Source organism: Melanotaenia boesemani, chromosome 7, assembly GCF_017639745.1.
Source record: "Melanotaenia boesemani isolate fMelBoe1 chromosome 7, fMelBoe1.pri, whole genome shotgun sequence".
Classification (NCBI taxonomy): domain Eukaryota; kingdom Metazoa; phylum Chordata; class Actinopteri; order Atheriniformes; family Melanotaeniidae; genus Melanotaenia; species Melanotaenia boesemani.
In genome coordinates, this window is record NC_055688.1 from 18,080,992 (window position 1) to 18,107,243 (window position 26,252).

Below are 26,252 nucleotides of genomic sequence, written 5' to 3' on the forward strand. Positions count from 1 at the left end.
ATAACACTTATTCTAGTAAAAAGTACATTTAAGCCAAGACAGACTTGAAAATGGTTGTTGGTCATAATCAACAAGGTGCAAAAAAAAGTACTTCTATCAAATTAAAATTTTTTTTTCTTTTCTTTACCCTGTTTTCAAAACATTCTTATCTGCTGGTATTGTGCCACATTCAAATCTCCTCCAAAATCTGATGCCGGTTCTGTGGCAATGTAATGAAGTAAATGAATCTTAAAGCTTAATCAAAACACAAGACAACAATCACACAGTCATCTAAAACTAGAACTGATGTACCATAACAACAAGTGCAGTGTCTGTCTCTTTTGTACTATGCCAGGCACTCAAAACAGTTTATTAACAACTCAGGGCTTAACCTGGAACAGTCAGACATAAATAAACAGATTTAGAGACGCATGGGGAACTGATGCGTAGGGAGGAAATTAATATTGTTCAGGTCTGCTCTGTTATTGCAGTCCATCCTGCACCCAAACAGTGCTGACCTACTATAAATGCAGACTTCCATGTGAAATGAATTTCAAATTTTGGTATCTCTGTCCTAACCTTTAATATGAGCCCTTTTTATAATCATAAAAACCTTTATGAAATCTAATTTCCTCCTAGACAAGCTGGTTGTGAGCTGTCTAATTCTCCACCACCTTGGGTGGTGTTACCCATCGTGAGCTAGGGGTCTCCAGTCCATATGAGATCTAACAGTGATGGAGGGTTAAAGGGGAGAGAAAATCTTGAGTTCAAGGGGCTTTGAAAGAAGGGGAGTAATAGAATAATGTGGGGTGAAAGACTTCTCTGCACAACCTTTGAATAACATTTTAAAATCAGCAAGTTCAGTAAGTGGTAGTTGATTTTGACAGTGCAGCAAAGCTGGAGAGTGATAGGAAGGAAAGAAGGACCAAAGCGAGTCAAAGAAAAACATCTTCTGTGGTACAAGAGAGAATTTTAAATGAGATGAGGGAAAACATTACTTAAGCACTGGGACTTCACTTACTCGTGTCTGTGATGATTGTCTGGGGAAGCTGACACAATAAGTAACAGATTACACATGAAGGTAGATGATTGCAGTAAATTTAGGTTTGATTGATTTTGAGTAGTGGTTCATAAAGTTAGACAAAAGATGTCAGTCCTTCTGTCATGATCTGGGTTAATAATCTTAGTTTTTGGTTTTTATGGTCTTGTGATTAGTTCTGTTTCCTGATTTATTTTTGTAGTTTATTAGTTCAGCTGGTTTGATTTGTTCATTCACCTGTTTCTCATTAGTCCTCTGTGTCATGTTATCTGCCCTGCCTGGGCTCATCAGCTGATTCAGATCACCTGGGCTTAATTGCTACTCTGCCTCTGCCTCTGTTCCTGCTCTGACAGGTTACCAGCCTAATTTAGCCCACCTGGATTTTCCCTGATTGCTGCTTGGTTTCTCTGCACTACTTAATCCCTCTTCAGTCTCTCCTTCTCTGTCAGATTATCATCGCCAGCACCTCGCCAAGTTGATATCCAGCATTCAGTCGTCTCCAGATTGCCTACAACTTTCGCCCTTGGATTACCCCTCTTGTCTTGCCCTTGTCGGATACCTCTTGCCTGATTTCTTGGATTTCTGGATTCTGACCCATGCTTTGTTTTGGACCCCGAGCTTCGCCTGATGTCTTGGATAAGTACCCCATCTGTTTCTGTGTTCTGGCCATTGCCTGCCTACTGACCCTGTTTTTGGATTTTGAATTTTTTAGCATTCCTCCTTCCCCAGGACTAGACCGCTTCTTCCAGCCTTGCCGGACTCTTGCCCCTTTTCTGAATAAATCTGTTTTTTTTTTTTTTTTTTTTTTTTTTTTTTAAATGTGTGTGTCTGTCTGTCTGGTTTATAATGTGTTTTATGAATATATAAATTAGCTTGATTTACTCAGTATGGGGGTGGATGGTGAGCACATGGGGCAGGTTGTCAGTCCACGAGAGACAATAATGCATTCACAACTATGGTCAAATCAGCATCAGCAGTTAATCCTTTTTAAAGCAAATAAATAACCTGTAGAAAGTCCACACAGACAACCTCCTCACGGAAAGGCTGGTTCAACCTCAGAATCATCTCACTTTAAGGTTATTCTGCATTTTGAGTCTTGTCTGAAAATCCATCTGTCCATTATCTGTACCCACTCAATTAAATTCAGATTTACCAATTAGTGTTTTTTTTTTTTTTTTTTTTTCTGGACTGGAGGAAGAAGTTGGAGTACCCAGAAATAATGCACACTGAGAACATACAAACCCCACACCACTGTGCAATTCTTTGTCTAAAAATATGCATCCTAATTCACAAATTTTAATATTATTATTTACTTTAGGACTTCCTGCTTTTAAATGCATCCTTAGTCTGGCTACTTTAGATCTGCTAAAAATAACTTTAGATTTCTGATTCGGTTGAATTTGGTTGGCCATAAAATCCTATTTCAGAATGTCCTGACATATGGTTACTGACAACTTGTACATTATTTTTCTCCTTGAACTTTGTTCTTGATGCTGTTAAGTGAGTATCCTCAGAAAACAGCAAGTGTTCAATGACTTAATGTGTTGAATAAGCACTAGCTAAATTATACAAGACACACAATGGATAGATTTATTGTTTAGCATGACAAAGTGGCCTAAAATAAGACAGCCACATTAATATGCCAGATTTCCAGGATGTGCTAAAAATGGTTTCCTCACCTATTCCTTCCTCTTCTCTTTACCTCTATTCTGCTCAAAATTCACTTTCGCCGCCTTCATAACCATTTACTCTACAATCAGCTGTTCGGATTGGCAGAGAGGACATTAAAGTGTTATTCATTGGTCATGACCCTGTTTCATTCTACCTGCAAGCTGGTCTGCATGTCCACTCGTGTCGCAGTACTAACCCAACAACAACTTTGACTGTTTTTACCTTTTGTTAGGTTGTTATTCAGTGTTTCAGTTTAACAAAGCCCAAAAAGTAAGATGGAGATGTCAGGAGTCACAGTGAGTCATTTTGCTGAAGGTAATGATTTTATAATCTTATAATTTTTGACAAGAGCTTGTGTTAAATATATTGGTCAGCTGTTAAATTGGTTGCTGTTTTTTGGATTGTGTCATACCAGGAAAACTTTGCCTTGTTTTTGCACATGAAGCTATCCTGAAGTTATATTATACTTTTCTTTGTTACTGTGCACTGGTCTGAGACAGAACATACCCAGTCTCTCACCCTGGTCATCATAAACTCAGCATAAGTAACACTTCATAGTCACATTTTACTTTCTTTGAGGAAGAAAAAGACTACCATAAACGGATTTTACATAATAGTTTGTGGTATTTTGCAAAGTATAAAATTGTTGCATCACAGCTATACCGTGGATGGAATTTGTTATTTTTCTTTTAAATGAATATTGCATTGTATTGCAGTCAAATAATCATTTGATCATTGTATTGTATCAACGCGAACATGGACATTTCTGATCTGATGGTGCAACTTATGTGTTGATTGTGACAAACTCTCCTGTGAGGTTGTTAGTTCAGAATCAGCTGTGGGTAAAAATTTACTGGCTTCAAAATATGTGCAATCACATGTCACAGTTTGTGCACCTGTGTTTATATTTAATGTTTGACAGCAATAAGGATCACTGTAAGCTCTGACATGCACACTGCTGCACATAGCTTCCAGTCAGTAAAACATTATCGGGAAAAACAAACAAAACAAAAAAAAAACTTTTAGTAGCATTTATATGTCATCCAGCGATAAAATAAGTAAAGACTGTAGAAAAGGTTTTTATTCACAGCTTTATATATAAGAGGCATTTTGTGTTATGGTTACAATCAAAATGAAAAGACAATGTAAGCTTTATATGTTTTTTAATTCTTAAAGATGTTTGAATGCATGTTTGGTCCAGTTATGCCTGGTAGGTTGTTATGGCCCAGTCTTGTCACTAGGGGCGCAACAGGACCAATAACATAAACACCACGAGAAAACGTGGGTTAAGGTGTAATATGTTTTAATTGTTATAAAACTATTTACATACTTAGATGATGTTAAAGAAATAAAGAATATAAAGCCAGTCTATACAATAATGATAATAATAATAATAATAACACAAAGGAAGCTTAACCATATATACAACAAAACAAAATGGCTCCTAATCTTAATTCTACAACAAAAAGAGCGGGGATTCTCCTAGTGAGAATCCCCCTGAAAACTATGATACTAAGCAAAACCAAACGTAAATACCTGACACGAATACCAAACTAAACCAAAAACACAACCTCTGTTGCACTGTCAGGAGTTAAACCAACGAATTCAGAATAGCACAAAAGGATCCACTGATCCAACAAAAGGCCAATCACAAGGTTTAATCACTAACAATCGACTTAACGCTACTCAGAGAACTCTCACACGACGCGAACTGTGCCCTAATGACACAGCCCCTGATGAATGGTGCAGTCCAGTTTTTATTCAGGGGCAATCAGCCTGATGAGGGTCAGCTGTGGAGAGCGGGAGCAGCAGCAACGAATCAGCGAGCAGAAAGGGGAGGGAGGACCGTCGTCATCTCGGCTCCGCTTGATTGGCAGGTCCGACGACCAACCCTAGGCGGCCAAGGCCTAGGCAGCTCCACTTTCCCGTAGCAGAGTGATGGACAGGCCGGACGGCCAATCCCAGAAGGCCAGGGGCCGTAACATAGGTACTTATGCATTTTAATTAATGTTGCACCACAGAGGGAGAAAAACCCATTGTGTACTCAATACGAACCCCTTGACCACAAATAGAAATGTAAGCAACTTGTCTAACCACATTTGGGTCTGATGTGTAGCTGCTTCAGAAGTATCTGTCGCCATCTTGTGGTGAACGGCCAACCACTTAAGCATTTATCTATTTATTTATTCATTCTTTAACCCATAAGAGCCCGACGTGACATATTTGTTACATACAGTTTCTGAGACATTTTGCTTCAATGTATGGTTTAAACTTTGCTCAAAATCCTGTTGAACACAATCTGATACTTGTCTTCTGTCCCCTAAGAGATACCCAGAAGCAGAAAACCACATTATATTTTTAATATGTCACATGGTAATAAATGGTAGATATGCCCTCCCACAAAAAAAAGAAGTAAATTTCTTGTTGCATTTTGTTAAAGGGCCAAATAAAGACCTCATATTTAAAAAAAATTGGACTTTTCTTACCATTTTTTTTTTTTTTTTTTTTTTTTTTCATTGGTCGGGCCTTAACGGGTTAATTTCTACACATTTTCTTTATCATATTCCTTGTATTTAGTTTTACCAAATTCCAATAATGGTATCACTAAGTTAGATTAAAAAGTAATTGCATTTAAAGCTGTAAGAAAATGAAACTTTCCCTGATGTTGCAATACTTGCTGTTAACATGTGATAGGTTTTTCTTATCAAAGCACTTTATCCCCCCACCCATCAGATCTCACACTGTCCTGCATGACATTAAAACTTTACTGAGCACCTAAGGTGTTTCCCATAACTACCAAAGAACCAGTAAAGTTTTACAAGGTTTTTTTACCCCAACACAATAACAAGCAGGTATATTGTGAATTATTACATCATGCAATTAGGAATGCAGTGGAGGGAATACACAACAGGCAAGACCATTTTTTTATTTTTATTTTTTTTTTTTTCAAGGGTCTTTTTCAGGTGATGTTATTTCCCTGCTGAAAGTCACTTCCTCCTGTAGAGATCATTGTCTTTTTCTGCTTATATTATCATTCTACTATGGCAACCCAATTCAGATGTCAGACAAAACACAGAAACATTTATTTTTTTTTCCCCTTTTCAGGCTAAACCAAACAATCCTTTGGAGCCAAATAAATTTTTTAATGAACAAAAGACATTTGTGTTAAATCAGTTAATCAATTTGGTAATCTGTTCGTCTTTTCTTCTTTCATTTTACTAAAATAGATGACCCAAAAAACTTTACTAATTTAATTAATGTATTTATAAATGTTGCTGCTCTTCTTGTGGTATGCATACAATCTAGTTGATGCTTGTCTTTTTCCATCTTCTGGTTAAAACATCCAATGCTTTTAACTTTTTTTTAAATGATGTTACACCAAACTCACTGTAATGACTATTGGTATAAATGTAGTCCTTACTGTAAAGTCAGAGATTTATTAAAGGTGTACTTAACGTATGCATTCTCTTCAGTTTTCAGTGGTTATGGCAATAAAATCAAATGTTTTTCAAGTGGCACCAAGTTTCATAGTGCCTTGATGTACATGATGTATGTGCACTCAATAAGTTTGCAGAGGTTTTAATTTTATTTCCCTCAAACAGTTGGTGGCAGTGATGTAGCAAGAAATACAGCATGGTGGCAAAGCAGTCATTTATAATATTTAAATGAAGTTAACTGTAATCTACAGATCATACTATCATTAAAAATGCTTGAGAATCTGGAGAAATCTGTAAGTGTAAATGAAGATGGAATAGTTGTGTTCTATAGAGCTAACAGAATTCAGAGCAGCAGTTCCACTGAGAGCTGACGAGGAAGAGCCTGCTAGGCCTGAAGAGCACTTTGGAAAGATATTGTCTGTTATCACAGTTCCTCATTGCTTTGGCATATGATAACTAAAACGTTTCATGCAGGTAAAACCAAAAACAAAACGAAAGATCTGAAAATGCAGCTGTCGTCTCTGAGGCCAGGAATCTGAGGTTAATTGCCTGACCAATTAAAGCATAAAATTAATTTTAGAAATCGTGGCTCATTCTCCAAATGATAAAAACCGTCCTGCTGATTGTTACAAGCATACAGGTCAAAGCTTTTGTAAAGCCTGGTACACACATAACAATTTATTTATTTATTTTTTTCATTTTATGAAGAACCATAGCAACAACCTGCAAAAATGAAGAAGAGGAAACGTAGGAACAATCTGAAAACACAACACACAGCATGGAAGAGGACATACAGGACGAGGGAATGGTGGTGGTCTTGGGACTATTGTCAACAGAAAAAGCCAGAACTGAAAAAAATAACAGCCTGGAGACTTCGTGAACGCAGACTTTATTTACTTCCTTGTTCCCCAGTCAGCTCGCTCTCTGATTGGCTACTTTCTGTACCACGTCACCATCCACTCATTCAGAATTCATGAGTCGTCAGCGATCCTCAGAAATCAGCTCTAAAATATTGAACATATTCAATACTTCCGATTGTCGGCTATGACCCATTTTGGAGCGGATTATGGGGACAAATCGGCTCATAACACACCACAGACCAAATGATAATTGGATATGGAAATCTCACAATGATTGGTCGTTTGCCGTCTAAGGTCGGGAAGAGGCAAAATCAGGACAAAAAACAGCCCAAAAATCGTTATGTGTGTACCAGGCTTAACATGACTGTATGTGAGTGCAGTAGTTCACCTGGCTAGAGTAACTTGCACACCTTTCACCTTTAATACCCAACTAAATTATTGATATACCATACTGAATGCTGCCATCCAAATAACATGATCTTGCGGGTGGCTCTGCCAAACTACATTCACATTTTACATAGTGACACTAGTCACTAGTAAAAAGCATGCTAATCTTAGCGTCCACCAGACCATTAAATGTCACATCACTGAAATTCAATGTGAAGTGAGAAAGAAAAGTCCAGAAATCACATTTAATGGTTACTTAGCTAGCTTTATGCACCGAGTCCTTACGTGGATATAAGTTTAGCTGTAGAGTGAAATTATGGCCATTTCTGTAAGAAGAGGTTTGTGATGACAGCATATGGCTCCAACAGATTCATGTCTGGACTGTGAAAGATGCCACAGTCTTGGGGATTCTCTCTCCTCTATCAAAGTTGAATAGAAACATTAACCAGTGTAAATGCTTCAGGATGGCTGTGTTCCTTACAAGCGCTTAAGTTAGGTCTGCATATAAAAGTCATAACCTACCAATCCACAGTCTAATTATTAGATAATTAAGGATATTCAGTCAAAATTGCATAAACTTTTAGGGTGTGAAGTGTATATTACATATGCAGGAAAATTCATGTTTAAAAAAATAAGTTTATGAAAGTCCAGAAAATTCTAATAGTTTGGAACTGATTTTGATTAATGTTGGTGAAAAACACATGTCTATACCTACATCACAAATATTATTTATTCAAAGTTATTCAGACAAGTTTCCAGTTTGTATGCACAAGGACCCAGTAGAAATAAACACCCCTCTCACCCTCATGCCTTCCCTTCCTGGCCTCCCTCCTCCTCCGCTAATGTGCTAACTTAAGGAGGAGGTAACTTAAGCTCGGTATGAGTGCATGAGTGTGCATCTGAAAGATATTGAAAAAGGATCACAAGTGAGTACAGAGGAGAGAGGGAAAGACCAAGATGATGGGTTGACCTTTGGAAAGTACCTTACCTTGAAAACTTGGAGAACATGGAAGCTAAAAAGGTCCTCCATTTGATGCCACCTGGTAAGTTTGACAGGGGTGGAGAGGGGTAAGGAGGTCGTTCATGGTGCAACCTGTAGCATCTGGGTCCAACATAAAGCCTCTTTACAGTATACAGGCCTTTCTGTTTCAGAAATAGGTTTAGTCAAACATTCAAAGAACTAAAATGTCTTCATTGCAGATTATCATTTCTAAAAGTAGAAAATTCTACATTTTTTTTTCTTTTTATTTCTTGTTTGGGAGTTGTCTTAGCAGAAAATTAAAAAGATGCTTGCATTGCCAGGAGAAACTATGTAGAACAAATGGGTCAAATGGCACACTTGTCTGACATAAGTGGTTTTAATATTAGAGCCTTTTTAAAATAAAGCATTTCTCCTAAATCACCAAAACAGCAAAGGAACATGCCAGAAAAATACTTTTAATTCAAACATTTTTATTCAGCTAAACTTATCTTTGTTGTACGAGGTGTGTAAATGACTGCAAAATTACAGGAAACATTGGGTTTTTAATGCAGTATTATTCAACAAATTGTACGATTAATTGATAGCTTTGTTTGTTTGGCTTTTGGGGCCACTGGAAAACAAATATTAAAGACTTCAGCCTTTAAAGCGTGAAGTGTCGATGCTTTTTTTTTTTTTTTTTTTTTTTCTCGTTCTTCACACAGAACTTATCTTTTGATTGTGTTTGCCACTGCTTGGAATTTACCACTTTTTATTACATTTTAGAGACTAAATCAAAACTAGTTATTTATTGCAGCCTACTATGTTACAAAAAATCTGTGCAATGCCTTTATTGGGTTAAAACATATTGTCACTATTTTGTGATCATTTGTGTCGTGATCAGGCTTTCTTAATTAACAAGAATTTTCTCTTTGAAACAGACTTGTCTGAGAAGGATTAGTGCCACATGTCGTATAAACCTGTTTGATGTCCAAGTGAGAAATAAAAGAAAAAAAGCTTCCTTCAGATATGTTCTCAGTCTGGAACAGTACATCTGGTGTGACAGTAATTATGGCTGGTCCAGTGGTCATATTCTTGCCTCTGATAAACATTAGCTCGTCCTTATCGGCAGCCTTTGAGGTGTTGACATGGAATGAGGTGTTGACATGGAATGAGCTGTTGTTCCTCTTTGCTACTGTTTGCTTTTTTAACAAACATATGAATGTGTACATTGTGACCCACAGTTTACACTGTTCATAGTGCAACTCTGCACATCAACTAGGGTAAAATTAGCCATGACAGAGGAGTTAAAACATTTTTCACAATAAACTCCATTTTTCTGCAAAGAAAATAACTGTCTTCAAATTTAACCCACAAACTGCAACAGCTCTTTGCATTTATTAACACCATGTTCTTTCTATAGCATGATCTTTTCTCAGCTTTGGGGATCTTTGCTTTTGTTTTCAGACCCAACAAGAGTTCTTCTGTTTCCCTGTTGCTCAAGGACACATTCATGTCACAGAGGGATGAATAAAACATGCCTTATGCTTTAAGTCTGCCTTTTATGAAATAAAGCAATTACAGACATTAAGTCAGGTTGTTAGCATAGCAGTGGTCTGGAATCTCAGATTTCAACACTGTGTGAGAATCCTTTATGTCCTCTATGTAGTGTAGAATACCAAAATGCTGTAAATCTCACACATTGTTAAATCATACTTATTCCACCCAGCAATCCATGCAGAGTCTGAACAAAAGACTCATACTACATATACAAAACACAGATGTGCACTATTTAACAACAATCCTTTTTTGAGACCAATCAGGAGGAACCTTAGACAGATTCACCTTAAATGACCTCTGACTCCTTTTGCTGTCAGGCACCTCAGTAATTAGAGCTGTGTGCCCAGGAGCCTGCAAAGCTAACTTACCAGAGCAGCTGCTGGTCCACATGTAGCCTTCAACAGGTTGCGACACATTAGGTTTATCTAATTTTTTCCAAAGCGGAAAGAGTTGGGAAAACGTGGTGATTGCACAGGTTGCAAGTCTTCATTGGAAACAGGGTTTTGCACTGCGGACCAGGTTTCTGTTGATATGTTGTATGACTTGGTTGGATGCAAAGCCTGACTGAAATTTTAAAATGTTGATAAAAGTTGTATTTAGTATTTAATTTGAGTCATTACACGGCACAAAGGTGTATATTTGTTGACGTAACTATTAATTCACGTGTAGATTATGCTTAAAAGACTGAAGTTAAACAATGCAAAGAAAATCTTTGTGTGAAAAAGGATACAGATCGAGAAATGCACAAATAAAGATTTATACTTGAATGAAGATTAGATATATTTTAGTTTCACTATCCTACTTGCTGTAGTCACTATACTACAATATACGCAAGAATCTGAGTTTAACAGGAAACCAGAGCTATTTTAATCCATAGGAGGGAAAAGAAACAATACATGTTTTTATATATAATGAACTCTTTCTGTTCTGACTGAACAGTGACAAGCACGGAGGACATTTCTTAAACTGACAATATTGTTGTTTTTTTTTCCCCCCAATTTAAGCATAAATGTAATTTGAATTTTAGAGTGGCAGGCTTTATTGTTGGTCACACTGATAAGATACATAGTTATGATTATTTACAGCAAAGCTGACCTTTATTTTTATGACACAAGACTTTAAAAGGTCTCAGTCATTGTTGACATTACCAACTTTGGCCCAGCTCATTGCAAAAGCTGCAAGGCCTCCTGTTGTCTGTGCAGGCTCCTGTGATGTTGAGTAGGGCTGGGGATGTTCTGTCTAATCTGCTTTGAGATATAGCCTTGCTCTGAAGCCCCTAGAGCTAAACTCTGCCTGAGGCTATGAAAAGCTCATGTGTACAGATGCAGCAGTGTCTTGCAGATACATGATCGCCTATACAAACATTGGACACAGCTGGCATCAAATTTTTGTTGTGGGAGTGAAAGGATCATATTTCAGTGTCTCAGCATGTCACTTCCATTAGCCTCCTCAAGATTTCCATAATCTACATCCACTCTTTTCCTTACATTGTTCTGTAATGTAATTTTAATGGGATGTATTTATAACATGTGATATAATAATGTAGCAATCTCAGATTAGGGGAATTTATTTATTTATTTTTATATTTTGTGAATCGAGAGCTTCTGTTCGGATAGAGAATCAGGATCAATCCGTTCCCATGCATCCAGACCCACATGATTTCATCATCTTGTGGTTAGCTGAAGTGTTCCAATCATCTCGATGGAAATATATTTACATGTCTTTTTCTAATATAAAGGGATTTATATTTTTCAATGTTTTCTTATGCTGGGTTCTGTGGAGCACTTGGAAAGCTAAAGTCTTATCTACAGTAGATAGGTGGCAAGAGTATTCTCATTTTGGAGAATCAGGAAGAAACTCTCTGATATTTGAGCAAAGCTAACACCTAATAAAGAATTTAAATAAGAGCGTCTTCACCAAATAAAATTATTTTAACTTAAAATCTAATATCTGTTTAAGCAAACATAAATAGTGATTCTTGCACCATGTCACTTTTGAATTTGCTAATTGTTTGATTTCTATTTTATATGTAGATAGATAGATAGATAGATAGATAGATATAAGTCTTCCAGTCTAAAGCCCACGTACTAACTGCAAGATGGTAAAAATGATTAAAAAGCCTGGAAAAGTAAACACTCTTTTAAGTACTTGCAAAGGAAACTGTCATCCTCCTTAAAATCTGCCCATATGGTGTATGTGCATGCAAGCACATACTGCCTACAATTAAATTAAAAGAATATGCATACCCTCCCTGCAATAAACTGGTGACCTGCCCAGGGTGTACCCTGCTTCTTGCCTGCTAATTGCTGGGATAGGCTCCAGTTCCCTGTGACCCTGAATTGGACTAATCAGTATAGAAAATGGATGGATGAACAGACTAAAATGGTTCTTAGACAATGTTTCATTGTGAAAAATTTATCATAGTTCTTTTCTAACTCTATCCTGATAGTTTTGATGTCTATATTTCATATATATATGCAACATATATAACTGTTTTTGCAGGAGAACTTATTACTTGCCCTGCAATAAAAGCTATCCTACAAGTCTGAAACAATGTTCACTGTTAACCAAGTTTCACATATCTTCATCTTTTACTGCTGATAGACTTTTCTTTATTCTGCTGTGCTTATCTTTCACCCAAATTTAATCTTTCCATAGCTGAATTGCTAGTTGGTGAAGTTCAAGACAAACCAAACAATAATAAAAAAAAACTTCAATAGAAGAGACAATGAGGTTGAAATTGAGCCTGAACGTTTGCAAAATCATATTTATTTATTTTTTTCACTACAATAGAGGTTCCATCCACCAGGAGGTCCAAGAATGGATATGTTTTTCAGGAGATGGGTATGTAGCTGCAGTCACACACGTTATATTTACTGAGATTGTTTTTCTCAGCAGAATCCTGCTCTCTTATCAGATCTCCTGCACATTACACCCAACATTATTCATGTCCTTTTCTTTCAGGATGCTGGATTCCAACAGTTCTTTATGCTAATCTTAATTCTTCTCACTGCTTACTGATGACCTATTTCACATGCTGCTGAGCAAACCGTCCCTTCCCTGTGCATTATTAGGTTAATTACTAGGTACAAAAAAAAAAAAAAAACACCAGATGACTTGAGTTAATGATGGGGCAAAGGAATAATCATAGCTCAAAGCTGTGCCTGTGAAGGGTTAATTATCTAATTCTGTGGCAGTTTCCTTTTCCTCCAGCATAAAACCTGTAATCAAAAAGCCGTATTTCTCTTCTATACAATGAAGGAATTTACGAGAAGCTGCTGTCGTTATATTGCTGCATGTCTGGTTTATGGGGGAATTTTTATTGGGCCTCCAGCTCTCTGCCTCTTGCTGTGTTCTTGTCAACAGATGGCAAAGTGGTGGGAGGGCAAAATAAATTGTCCCTTACTGGTGACACTGTTAATGTGGCATCTCATCTTAACCTTGATTCAAAGAGTAGTTTTATCTCAATGTGATCACAGCAGAGCAGCAACTGAGGCTGTGTAATGCATTTATTATTACCTCTTTTTTTATGTGATTCACTCTGTTGCAAAGGGAATTGCTTTGGGCATAGATCCCCCAGCTAAAAGTACAAAATGATACTGTATGTGAGGAATAGACTGAGACTTGGTTGCATCCACAGAGCTGCAAGATGGGGAGCAAGAGGGTTGTGTTCAGAACTCGCCTGACACTGACAAAGAAAATATATATGACAACGAGATCCAGATCAGTGTTTCAGGTGTGTGTTTCAAGTTTTAATGTATGTATTGTGTGTTTGTCTTTCCTTTGTAGATAATTAAAAGGCCCATCTTGGGATTACAAACACGCTGAGGCTTTAGATGATATGTAGTATTTGTTAATGCTAAACAAATGCAAATTAAATTAATAGATTCTAAATAACTTAGGAATGATCAGTGTGTGTTGGATTTGTTTAGAAAAAGTGAAATACTATTAGTACAAAGATCAGTAGATCATTGTATTGGTGTGCTGTTAAAATAAAGTATTTGTAATCATTCTTTCATTAAATCATTTAATTTCATTTGTTATGTTGCATCTTACAAGTAGGCATTACTTTTTTGGCTTTATTGTGTGTTTAGTGTAGTGCAGCATCTCAGATTTACTGAATAAGATTAAAATATCTGCTCATTAGCAGAGACTGAAGGACCTGGTGTTAAAACTAAATCTAAGCAACTATTTCATTCTTGTTTACTTGTTATACAGATATGGAAGGACCTGGATTTGGACTTTTAAACACAACAAGAAGAGTAAGACTCCTTTCTTCAAATCAAACTCAGTCATTTTTATTCAATGCAGTCATTGTAAAATACAAATACCACAGGTGCAATAATAACTTTTTTTTTTTTTTTTTTTTTAACTTATCTTGCTTTTAATCATTTTAATGTAATTTATTATTTTATTGTGATTATGTGTTGATTATGTGTTGATACCTTTTACTATTCTAAATATCTGTAATTTCTTTCTTTTATGTAAAGCACTTTGAATTGTCCTGTACATGAAATGTGCTATACAAATAAACTGCCTTGCCTAGTAATGCCAACAAAATATAAGTGACCCACCAACATATTATACAGGCATATCTTAAACAACCAAACATTCAAAACATGACAAAAAGTCCAACAATAAAATTCAGTAAAGAGTTTAATTTAAATAATTTAGCTTGGACCAAACTTTTGGCAATGATCTTTATAATTACTGACACATCTAATGAGCAGAGGAATTCCTGCATAACAATCTAGTGTTTACACGGGTCATCTTCTATTATACACTTCATGCATTAACACTTATGTAAAATAAAATTACAGCTGAGAGCTGTTTGCATGTTGTTGCAGAACATGTGTAAAGAGATTGTTGAGAATTTCTGAGTAAAAATTGAATTAGTTACTCATTAGTGCAGTTAGTCAATAACTACATAAACATTAAAAAAGAAAAACATTTATATATTAGAGCTTTTTTTTAGAGTGAAATTGTAGAAACCATTTGAAATTGATAAGAAATCCTGCTGTTGTCTAATTGCGTTTGGCTGCTAATAGGACTCATACTTTTTGTCCTTTCAAACATGTTATACACTGGCTGTTACATTTACGATTTCAATGAATGATTAATTTTACCCAATTAAAAAAACCTCCAAATTTCTTTCACTGGACAAATGTGAAGCATGAACACTTTACCCATTTAAAGGAAACAATCAATGCATTTTCTCTGTTTTTGCTCCCACCAGTATGTAAAGCCCATGAACTTCCAGGAGGAAGTGCGTGCCCACAGAGACCTGGAAAGCTTCCTGGCCCAGGCAAGCATCATTTTGGATGAGAAAGCAACAACTTTAAATGAAGTTCTGAGGCGAATGATAGCTCGCGTGATGGAAGAAACCCAAAGCAGCTGTGGTGTGGATGAGTTAATGGCCTCTCTGTTTACAGATGAAGAGGGGAAAGGGAATGGTGAGTAAAGGAAATAAAAGAAAAATACTCATAATCATGTCACAACAAAGAAAATATTTAAAAATTAGCATAAAATATTTCAGTCACAGATCTTTGCTTTGTTTTATGCACCCACAGTTCAACTTCTGTCAGAAACTATTCAGGGTGTGACTGCAACTTCAACTGGCATTAGTTACCAGCAATCCTGGCTTTGTATTCTGTGAGTTCATCTGCAGCAACTGGGCTGTTTTGTCTTTTTTGGACTCCAATTAATGTCCCTCGCTGAATTATAAGTCTTATAGAATTATAATTATAAGTCTAATATATATATATAATATAATATGGAAAAAGAAAAAACAAACAAAAACTTTTAGGTATATCTACTACTTTGCACATGAAATACAAAATTCACAGTCAATTCACAACTAATTTAAAATAGCACATTTGTATTTATTCAGATCCAACATGAGGAACCTGCAGAGACGTTATGTATGCATCACTCGTCTGGAGAGGCCACAAAACTGGGGAGTCAACTCCTGTGAAGCTCGCTTTGTCATCCTCATCCTCGCTCCACCTAGAACAGTAAGACAGAGCAGTCACTCTAAAGAATAATGGTAATATCTATTGACCTTATCAGATTTTGTTTCCAGCCTGTCAAATATGAATATACTGACAGTGCTTAAAAACTTGTTATGGGCATGCAGCATTTCCAAATGACTTTTGAGCATGATTAGCATATTAATCACTTCTACAATCTGCAGTACAAATTTAATGGAGAAGCCCTAAACCTCAGTGTTAGTATAAAAAGAAAGGAAAAAAGAAAAACACTTTCAAATTTATTTTTATGAACTTCTCTTTAATTTTGCTACTTATTCTTATTCTATACTATTATGTTTTTCAGAAAAGCACCAAGACAGCCGCTGAACTGGGTAGAACATTTGCCACAATGTTCTCTGATATTTCCTTCAGACAGAAGCTTTTGGAAACTAAAACCCAGGAGGAGTTCAAGCAGGAGCTGGTCTGCCAGCGACACCAGCTCTCTATAGTCCGTGAGAAACCAGTCATGGAGGAAGTGGATCACTCTGATCCACGTAAAGGAAAAGCACTCCAGGTGTGAAATAAAAGACCCCCCCCAAAAAAGAGAGGCATAAACCAGACAGTTTTGTGTTGTAATCAGTGCAGAATTTACTGATATAATAAGTGTCCATATGACTAATAAGGTGAACAAATGTTGCCAAAAAGCAATAACCTAGAAAAGCCATGGGGAACATAAATCTATTTAACAGAGCATGCTCACTTGTAAAAACAACATTTACACCCTCTACTGAGTGCTAGGGCTGTCCAGATGTGGAGACCACCCTTATGTTTTCTGAGTTTACCCAGGCATGTAAAGATGTGGTGCAGTAAAGTAGTTGAGCCAGATTATCTGAGTATCCTGTTTCCACACTCTATTAGCCAGGGCTGAGGAATGAGAAGCAGCTGGGCAACAGACTGAAAAAAAAACAAAAAAAAAAAACTGCCAAGCCCTCCATGGAGCTGAAGGCATGTGTGCAGCCCCATGTAATAATAAAGTACTTTATTATGCCCAGTCTTTGAATTAAGAGGAAATGTGCATGTGCAGGAGGCTGGAGAAGAGTCAACACCCAAGTTCTGCTGAGGGAGAAAGCATGTGTTTGAGTTGTAAAGGACTGCAGTTAACAGCAGGTTGTGGTTACACCTGACATCCTGAGTGAGTTGAAAACAGCACTTAAGTAAAGGTTTGTTGCTGCCAAATCAGGCTTTGAACACACTCTTCAATTCCAGGATTGTAAACTACAAAAACAAACAAGTTGTGCCAGTATCTTTGACTTCAGTTTAGATTTACTGCCATCAGGCAAAATAAACATCACGAAGCCAGAGAATAAGAGAAAACAAATATACAGTATATTTTATTGTATTTTTTCTATTGGAAATTTATCTTTATATTTTTTCAAGTAAACAACAACAACAACAAAAAAACATATTTGTCTTAAGGGTATGCTTATGGGGCTTTGGGAGGAAAGAAAAGACTTCTTAAATCATACAGTTTAGACAAAAATTTTCTGCTCATCTAAGAAACATAAACATGAAAATTCACACATGAGGAGCTTTGCACAATACAGGATTTCAGCTGTTAACAATAATAGGCTTCCTTTTATTCCCCCCCCCCCCCTCATAATGAGCCAATGGTTTCACATGGCTGACATGTCTGAACTGCAGACAAGGCAGTTTAGAACCCAGACTCCTTTACTGGGTCGCCACGCTGTTGTAATGTGAACAGAATGTAGTTTAGGTCTTAATAAAAAAAAAATAAATAAAAATAAAGCAAACAAAACATCATCTGGGTGACAGCATTTGTTGCTCTAAAACATGTACACATCATTTTTCATTACTCGTGCCTTCAAGTTACCCATGCATTGTGAACTGATGCATCCTCATACTATCACCGGCTGAGGATTTTAATTGTGTGTTGATAACATTTTTCTCTCTTGTTAAGAAGATCTAGCATCCATGACTTGCCCAGAAAAGGTGGTATAATTTCTGGACCTGGGCATGGTTTTTCTATCTGAGCTTTAATTTATGAATAATGTTTCTGAACACATTCAGTGATCTAAAGAAAAAGAAAAATCTCTGTTTGCAATGCAGCATCACCTAAAAAGCTAAAGCTCCAGGCTTTTCACTGCTGGTTTTCAGCCCTTTGCATAGACTGATGTCATGATATCATGTTCTACAGAGATTAAAGTCTCTAAATTATTTGCAATGATGTCACTTTTGCTGGTTAGGATTAATTAAAATTAAACAAAAAAAAAAAAAAGGAAATTTAAAAGTCTGTTCAAGCATTATTAATTCTAGTCCTTACAAATTACAATATAATCTGAAAATATTTCAACATTTTTAACCTTATCAACATTTATATGTGTTTATAGTCTTTAGAACGTAATTTTGTTTGTAGTTACATTTTACACAGATGCCCAACATCTTTATGTTGAAGTGTAGAGCCAACTCAGTCAAGATAGTATTGATACAGAGTTTAGATAACGCATTCATTCTCTGTACCGCTTAGTCCATTAGGGGTTGTGGGTGAGCTGGAAGGTGAAAGGCAGGGTACACCCTGGACGTCACCAGTCCATCGCAGGGCCAACACAGAGAGAGACAAACAACCATATGGAGAATTCAGAGTGACATGCATGTCTTTGGACAAATACACGAGGAGAACAGGCAAACTCTACACAGAAAGCCTCCTCCCCCCCAGCCGAGGCTGCGAACCAGCGACCTTCTAGCTGTGAGGCTGTGGTGCTAACCACCACACCACCGTGCAGCCCAGTTGAGATAACTATTAAATTATTTTAGTATAGTGAAGCGTTTTATAAATATTTTGACTTCCAATTTCAATTTGTTCTTTTCAGAAGCAGAAATCTGAAACAAATGAGCCCATCTCTTTTATCTTGTGTAGTAATAATAGAACAATGCCAGCCCCCGTTGCATTGTGATGATGCTTTAAGGCAGAAGATCAAAAAGTCTAAAAGTTAATAAATCAGAACATGAGAGAAACAGCATGTGATCAAGGGTTGTTCAATAAACTGAATATTCCATGTTAACTAAAGCCTCTGAAGCCCTGACAACATTCTGCTTTGTTCTTCACAGTGCAAAGATTTCTTTAAAGCTGGTAAAGGAGCTTATGACGACCTCCGTCGCAGGCTGCCTCTCTACCCCTCAGACTTCACAGATGGTATTGAAATTATTTTGTAAATATATTTTCTTGTATTGGTTTACAGTATTGATAACCTTTTAAAAATTCATTAAGGTGTAATTGGGAAGGACCGCGCTCTGCTGAAGTATTCCACCACTGCTATCTTCCTCTATATTGCCATCCTACTGCCTGCCATTGCCTTTGGCTCATTGAATGATGAAAGCACAAGAGGAGAAATAGGTATTGACCTTGTGTTTTTAGCATTTAAATTTGGATGATCAAGTATGCATCTAAGAGAAAACACAGTGAAGTAAGTGAAATTTAATAAAAACTCACCAATGCTATATCATCCTGTTGATTCTTTGTCACCAGATGTTCAGAAGACTATTGTTGGCCAGAGCATTGGGGGAGTGATCTATGCTCTGTTTGCTGGCTCACCACTCGTCATTCCACTTACCACTGCACCACTGGCCATCTTTATAAGTGGTATGTGTTGAAGCTACTATTTAGACAAAAAGAAAATAAGTGTTATTGATTTTATCCGTTTATTAGTGACATCCATATATTCAATCAATAATTTGTTAAAGTTACTAAAAGAGAACATATACATGATATGGGAAATATAGCATTTTTCTAGTCTAATGCTCATAAATTCTTTTTAGTTTGTCAGTTTAAAGCTATTTTTTGCAAACTTCAGTCTGTTTGACCCAACGCTGCAGCTCTGTGGGGGGTTCCCAGCAAGCTTTTTGTTGCATGTCATATTTATTCTATAGCTCAGCTTCACTGCTGATTAATATCAACAACCACTGCAATGAATAAGCAATAATTTTAACTAAGTATATAGAAACTAAGTGCAGTTGTTTGTCAAAATAACTTTTTAGAAAAACTTTCTTTCAAAGCAGGTGAAAAGTGGAGCTACTGTGAACATGAAAAATATTCATGAGTGTGTCTGTGTCTGTTTCTCATCTTTGATTTATAGTTATCAGGGGTATCTGTGATGACTATGACCTTGACTTTGATGCTTTCTATGCCTGCATTGGTTTATGGAATAGTTTGTTCCTCATCCTTGGAGGCTTGTTCAACGTCAGCCTGCTAATGAAACTCCTCAAACGGTGAATACACTAATAAAAATAAAATATTGCAGACCCATACTTTACAATTACTGTACTGTGTAAACAACTTAAGCCACTCTTGATTTCTATGTATCTTGTCACTGAAATGGACAACAGGTGCACTTTAAGAGCCTGGCTCCTTGAAAGCAAAATCTAAAGAAATGAAGAGTGGCTCAACACATTTGCACAGAAGAGATGCACTAAAATGAAATCTGATGAGAAAAGGCTTGTTTATATTAAGCCATATTTTCATTCAACACTTGCATCCAGTGTATTCTCATGCTAACTGTACAATTTTGCTTTGCACGCTCTGTTGTGTCTGTGCATTAAAAACACCCTTTTGAAAACATTTGTGAGATCACACCATGTTTCTTTTCTTTCTCAAATCTCACAGTTCAACTGAAGAAGTCATTGCATTGTTCATTTCAATAGCATTTGTTGGGGATGCAGTGAAAGGCACCGTTAAAAGTAAGTCCAGCCAAGGTAAAAAAAAAAAAAAAAAAAAAAAAAAAAAAAAATCATTAGGCATGCTGTGAAAACTTGATATAGGTAATGTAGCTTCGCAAATATAAACAACCATAATGGAGTGTTCAGAGAAGTGTTAAATCAGGCTTCTTGTGTGTAGTGGTTTTCACAATCCCTCTGTTGTTCGTAAGGATTTATTCAGGAGTCCGGAAGCTAACAGATGAGCATTTGCTGGATTCTTAAGAGCTATCTTCCTTCTGTTAAGCCCAAGGCTGTTGTATTTTGCTACCATACTAAATTATACTGAGGAATGCTCAAATGAATAACACATTTTTTACATTTTGTTTAAAGACATCCAGACTAAACATGTTTTATATTACATTTTGTAGGATTTTACAAGATGTTTATGTTGATTTTTTTTCATATGAGAGAAGATAAGAATAGAAATAGCCAAGTTTAGTCTTGATATACAGCATATGTTCAGTATCATCTCTGTTTCTTTCTTTTCCCCAGTTTTTGAGCACTTCTACCACGGACCAACATTAGCAACACCAAACAGCACGGTGGTGTTACAACACATTAAAGAGATTCTAGAGAAGGCAAATAACCACTCGCAATATGGGATTGTGAATCAAAATGGAAGTGTGTTGCAGCTTGGACATGAGGAAGAGCACATGCTAGTCTTCCTCCCTGAGTTCTTGGTGATAAGCACGAGAGAAAGGCCTGTCCTCTGTCTACTGCTCATGTTGGGAACTTTGTGGCTAGGATATGCTCTTTACCTCATCAAAAGGAGGTACAGTTTGTCCACCTATTGAATAACATTTGTCAGGTCTGACAAACTTTCAGTTAATTTATTAAGTTAGAGTATATAAAAGTGAGTGGCAATTAAATAACAATTCTTTCTGTTTGTTTCTGTAATAACCTTACATTCAAACTTTATCTAAACAATGAAAATTTAACAAAAGAAATTACACTTTGTTAGTCTTTAACAAGGCAGTTTCCTACATAGAGTGGGTTGATAAACGTAACAAATGTGCTGATTACATCACAGCAAACGTGCATGCAATGTTAAGCAAAGCACTTAGACTAACATCTGTCTGCCGGAGAGATGCAATCGCTATAGCTTGTAAAAACAAGCTACGAATATTGTATCAGCTCTACTTTCAGTCATACAGCAAGCACCCTCTGCAAGTACTGCTGTCTTTCCTTGCTTATATCAGGATGATTTCTGGATAACTTTGCATTTAATTTTTTTCACAACTTAATGGTTTTTAATAAAATTAAATATAAATAATGTGTTTACTAAATCTTGTGTAAAAGTTGCCAATTCTTATTTTGGTTTGTTGTTTTTTTTTGTTGTTGGTTTTGCTTGATAAAATTTAGAAACTTATATTTTTACTGTAATTCTGTTTGTGTTACTACATCCGTACAAAGTTAAACCTACAAAAAAAGTTCTGTAATTTGATCCTAGCACAAGATTATTTTGTTATACTGATTGAAGAAAAATTCTCTCTGTGTGTTGATATCAAACAAGCAGCAATACAGCCATTAAAACGGATCAAGATGGGGCCCGTGACTTATTAATAAATCTCACCTTTCCTCATTAAAACCCAGCATGGTTTCACTTCAGATCTAGTAATGTCATTCATGAAATAGTTAAGTATGGCTTACATGAATATGTCCTTTACTTGCAGAGGGTTGCAGTATACTGGTTTAAACAATGGCATCAGAAAATATGGATTTGTTTATGAAGGTTCTCTGATTGGGGTATCTTGTAGTTGTAGGTGTGGCCTTGATCCCAGACTTTAAATGGATGGTTTCTTTAAGTGGTAAATTTTGTAGGGATTGACTACTACTATCATACTACTTGTGAAATTCACTAAATAAAAGTTTCAAAGAATTGAAATATGCACTTTTTTCCCCTACAGTCCATATCTAAATGACAAAATCAGAGAGGTGGTGTCTGACTGTGCTTTGCCTATCTCTGTGGTGATATTCTCCTTCATTGGCTCCTTCCTTTTCATTGACATACAGCGTGAGTACAGATCCTTCAATAAAAGCATCACAGATTCCCCTTGATATTTAAAGTCACAACCTTGGTACATAACACCTTTACTGATTCAATGCTCCTGTGGGCTTTTATGTATGACAAAGACTAAAATTTTAATGTTTCTAAAACAGAGCTTTCAAGCAGGAAATGTTCCTTTTCATTTTCATAGCCTCCATTATGTTTATTCTGTGCAATCACTTTACAACAAATCTTTTGCTTCTGTTAGTTCCTGTATTCAATGTTCATGACGGTCCAATCTTCAAGTACCCTGCATTTGAAAAGCTGACAGGAATGAATGTACTGAGTGCAGCTGGATTGGGTTTTCTCCTTGCACTGCTCATCTTTATTGACCAAAACATTGTCATCTCACTCACTCATGTACCAGAACATAAGTAAGAACCCATTTCTATTACTGAACACCAAATAGATATTTACCTCCACCTTCATGTAGAGGTACAGCCTCTCCGGTTTTGAAAAACCACTTGAAACTTGTGTGTGTGTACACATTTGTATCAGGCTGTTAAAAGGCACAGCGTTCCACTGGGACCTAATGCTGACTGGCTTCATTAACATCCTCATGTCCTGTCTGGGGTTGCCATGGATGCATGCCGCTTTCCCGCATTCCTCCCTGCACGCCCGTCAGCTCGCTAAAGTAGAACAGCATGTAGAGAATGGACACCTCTACACAACGTGAGTAAAATTAAAAGAAGGAACAAAACAAGTACTCAGTGAGGCCTTGAAATACCAGGGTCACTTATGCCTGCCTTCTTCTGTAATTATTTACAAAGTAATCAAAAATGTTTCTCAACACAATTTTTCTAAAAAAAAAAAAAAAAAAAAAATTGAAGCTTATACTTATTCTCACAATTTTCATGAAATACATGAAAGAAAGACGTTTATTGAATACATTTACTTTCAATATTCAGATTTGTGTTCAAGAACAAAATTACCCTTTTTATTCCCGTGTATAAATACAATATTTTTGTTTCCTGACCATTTAATGTTTTACTTTTTGACAAAACAAAACATTAAATATTACTCTATAAAGTGTGTAGTTAATCTAATAAAAGATCTATGAGCAATAGTGTGTCTTCAAGAAGTGTGTAATTTAAGTTAAATAAATCATAATCTTATCTTCCAGGAAATTTTTTTTCTACTATATTCTTCTTTAAATGAATAAAAAAGGATGCTTTTATCTGCTGAATAGACTAAACAAATCCTTCAAAGCCATGAAGGAAAAATTCCTCTTTGGTTGATCTTGGTTTTTACTTCTCACTAGCTTACTGATTTCTGGTCATTAAGATAAGCTCATAGCACTAAAGTCAGATGAAACCCAGTTAATGGGCTCCTTTAACTACTTTTTCCTTTCCTTTGGCATTTTAATAGGATCGTCAGTGTGAAGGAGACACGTCTGACTGCGCTAACGGCCAACATCCTGATTGGCCTATCTGCCTTCATGCTTCCCATTCCGCTACAGTGGATCCCAAAGCCTGTCCTCTACGGCCTCTTCCTGTATGTCGCAGCCACTTCGCTGGATGGAAATCAGATGGTGGACCGCATGACCCTGCTGCTGAAGGAACAGGTGAGCAGGAAACTAGTCAGAAAAAAATCCTTGGCAGAAAAGCAAAACAACTAAACTAAGTATGGGAACTTTGCCACTAAGAGAAACATATCTACTAAGTGTCTTGCAAAAGTTAGGAAATGAACAAAATTTGTTCAAGAAAATTACTTTCAGTGCTATCATTTGAATGGCAACCATGTTGTTAAAAAAAGAAACATTCATAAAACAAATTAACCTATCCTGTTATAACAAGCACAACTTTTTGTTTTAATGAGGTATGTTGAGTTTGTCAAACAACAGCATAGCTTCATGCTAAAATGTGCTATGATATGTTGCCATGGTGTCTATGTCAAGGATGTATTTATAATCTTCAGTCCCTATATTTACATTACTCTCCACTTATAATCAAAACAAAATATGAATAATCTCATATAAAGCAGCATTCTAACTGTATGACGCTCGGTCCTGTCTGTCTAGACATCATATCCTCCCACCCACTACATTCGACGTGTGCCTCAGAGGAAGGTGCATTACTTCACCGGGTTACAAATAATCCAGCTCATCATCCTTTGTGCTTTTGGGATGTATCCTCTGCCCTATATGAAGATGGTCTTCCCTCTTCTAATGATCTTGCTGGTCCCTATCAGGTGAGATACCCCATGCCAACAGAGGGCAGAGTAGGACCACAAAAAACCTACATGAGTTTAAGGTCCAACCAGTATTGTTTTTAAAAAGGGGCATCTTAGTTTAAAACCAATATAAATTTTTACAATTTAGTGAAAAGCCTGTGTAAAGACTTTGGAGGCATTGTTTATCATAAAGGAAGGGTCCATATAAAGGTGCATTCATGTTGCCTCAAACTGAAAGTATTGAAGCATTTTTAGCTTTAGCAACCATCTGAATCACTGTTTTGCTACAGTTACTGAAAATGTTTTCTTCTGATGGAATAACAAACTATTTTCAAGTAAATATATATAAATATATATTTCAAATACTTGTGACTTGTGTTTTATCACAGGACCAGCTTGCTTCCCAGAGTGATCGAAGCCAAGTACCTAGACATCATGGATTCCCAGTACATCTAGTACAACTGAACAAGACAGAAGAAGCAGTTATTGTGGTATCTGAATGCAATGCATTTGCTGTGCAAGATTTCAGTGCAAGTACTTGCTTACGACTAGATGACCATTTACAGCTTTCCTTTGCTTTGCCATGGCTCATTACAGATTAAATATAGCCATAGCTGGCTTTCATCTGTAACTATCCTGCATCTTTGGTTTTTATAATAAAAGTACCTATAAAGGATTTAATATAGACAAACCTGTCTTAAAGTGGTATTGGGAAGGTACACAAGATAATTTAATTTTATGAAAAATGTCATCTTTAATCATTGATTTAATTCAAGCATAAGGTTGTTTAAAAGAATTCCACTTGTGTTAATGTGATGCTGATGAAGCAACTTTGCTAAAGTACAAAATAAATCTGTCAGTGCTCACATAAACAAATACCAAAGTTGGGTTTCATAAATTATCTTCTTGTCATTTTGTTGTGAAAGACTGCTTTTGTTTTGTACTGTTTGTTATTATAAAGGACACTGACTTTTTGTATTGTATGAAATCAAATGTTCTAAAAACATTTAAAATATTTTAGAGGACTTATGACCACTTATTTGACAAAGCTACAGATATTCATTCCCAAGAAAATAGCATGTATACATTTGTTGCAACTGAATAGTGGGTCCATTTTCAACAAATGAGACTCTTGTGAGGAAATGGACATGAAATTCCTCCTTTAGATGGCAGTAGAGGTTCATATCCTAGAGGTCACGCCTGACTGATAATATGCACCCACCACTGCAGAAAGAAAGAAAGTTTTATATCATCCTTCATCTTTTAAAAGAAACAGAGACAATGAAATTATGATTGAGTAGATGTGAAGCAAGAGTAGTTTCTAAAAGGTCACCACCTTTGTTATCGGTCATGTAAGTTTGTCTCATTTGCATCTTTCAAAATGACTTTTGCCAGCCAACAAA

General features: G+C 36.3%; 1 protein-coding gene across 1 annotated transcript; it reads left to right on the forward strand.

The window, feature by feature from the left end:
• The first annotated feature begins 8,346 nt into the window (after positions 1–8,346).
• Positions 8,347–25,952, forward strand: LOC121643604 (sodium bicarbonate transporter-like protein 11). The gene is made up of 20 exons (XM_041991101.1): positions 8,347–8,416; positions 12,685–12,735; positions 13,532–13,627; positions 14,110–14,153; positions 15,128–15,344; positions 15,462–15,543; positions 15,782–15,905; positions 16,225–16,434; positions 18,987–19,071; positions 19,147–19,272; positions 19,405–19,518; positions 20,012–20,144; positions 20,539–20,612; positions 21,123–21,402; positions 22,538–22,644; positions 22,886–23,051; positions 23,176–23,349; positions 24,046–24,241; positions 24,698–24,867; positions 25,239–25,952. The coding sequence occupies exons 1-20, from the start codon at positions 8,380–8,382 to the stop codon at positions 25,303–25,305; spliced, it is 2,553 nt and encodes an 850-aa protein (XP_041847035.1). The 5' UTR covers positions 8,347–8,379; the 3' UTR covers positions 25,306–25,952.
• The last annotated feature ends 300 nt before the right edge of the window (positions 25,953–26,252 follow it).

Coding starts and splice junctions, on each gene's coding strand:
- LOC121643604 (XM_041991101.1), top strand. CDS start 8,380: ATGGAAGCTAAAAAGGTCCTCCATTTGATGCCACCTG. Junction 19,519..20,011: donor ACTGGCCATCTTTATAAGTG/GTATGTGTTGAA, acceptor TTTGATTTATAG/TTATCAGGGGTATCTGTGAT. Junction 21,403..22,537: donor CTTTACCTCATCAAAAGGAG/GTACAGTTTGTC, acceptor TTTCCCCTACAG/TCCATATCTAAATGACAAAA.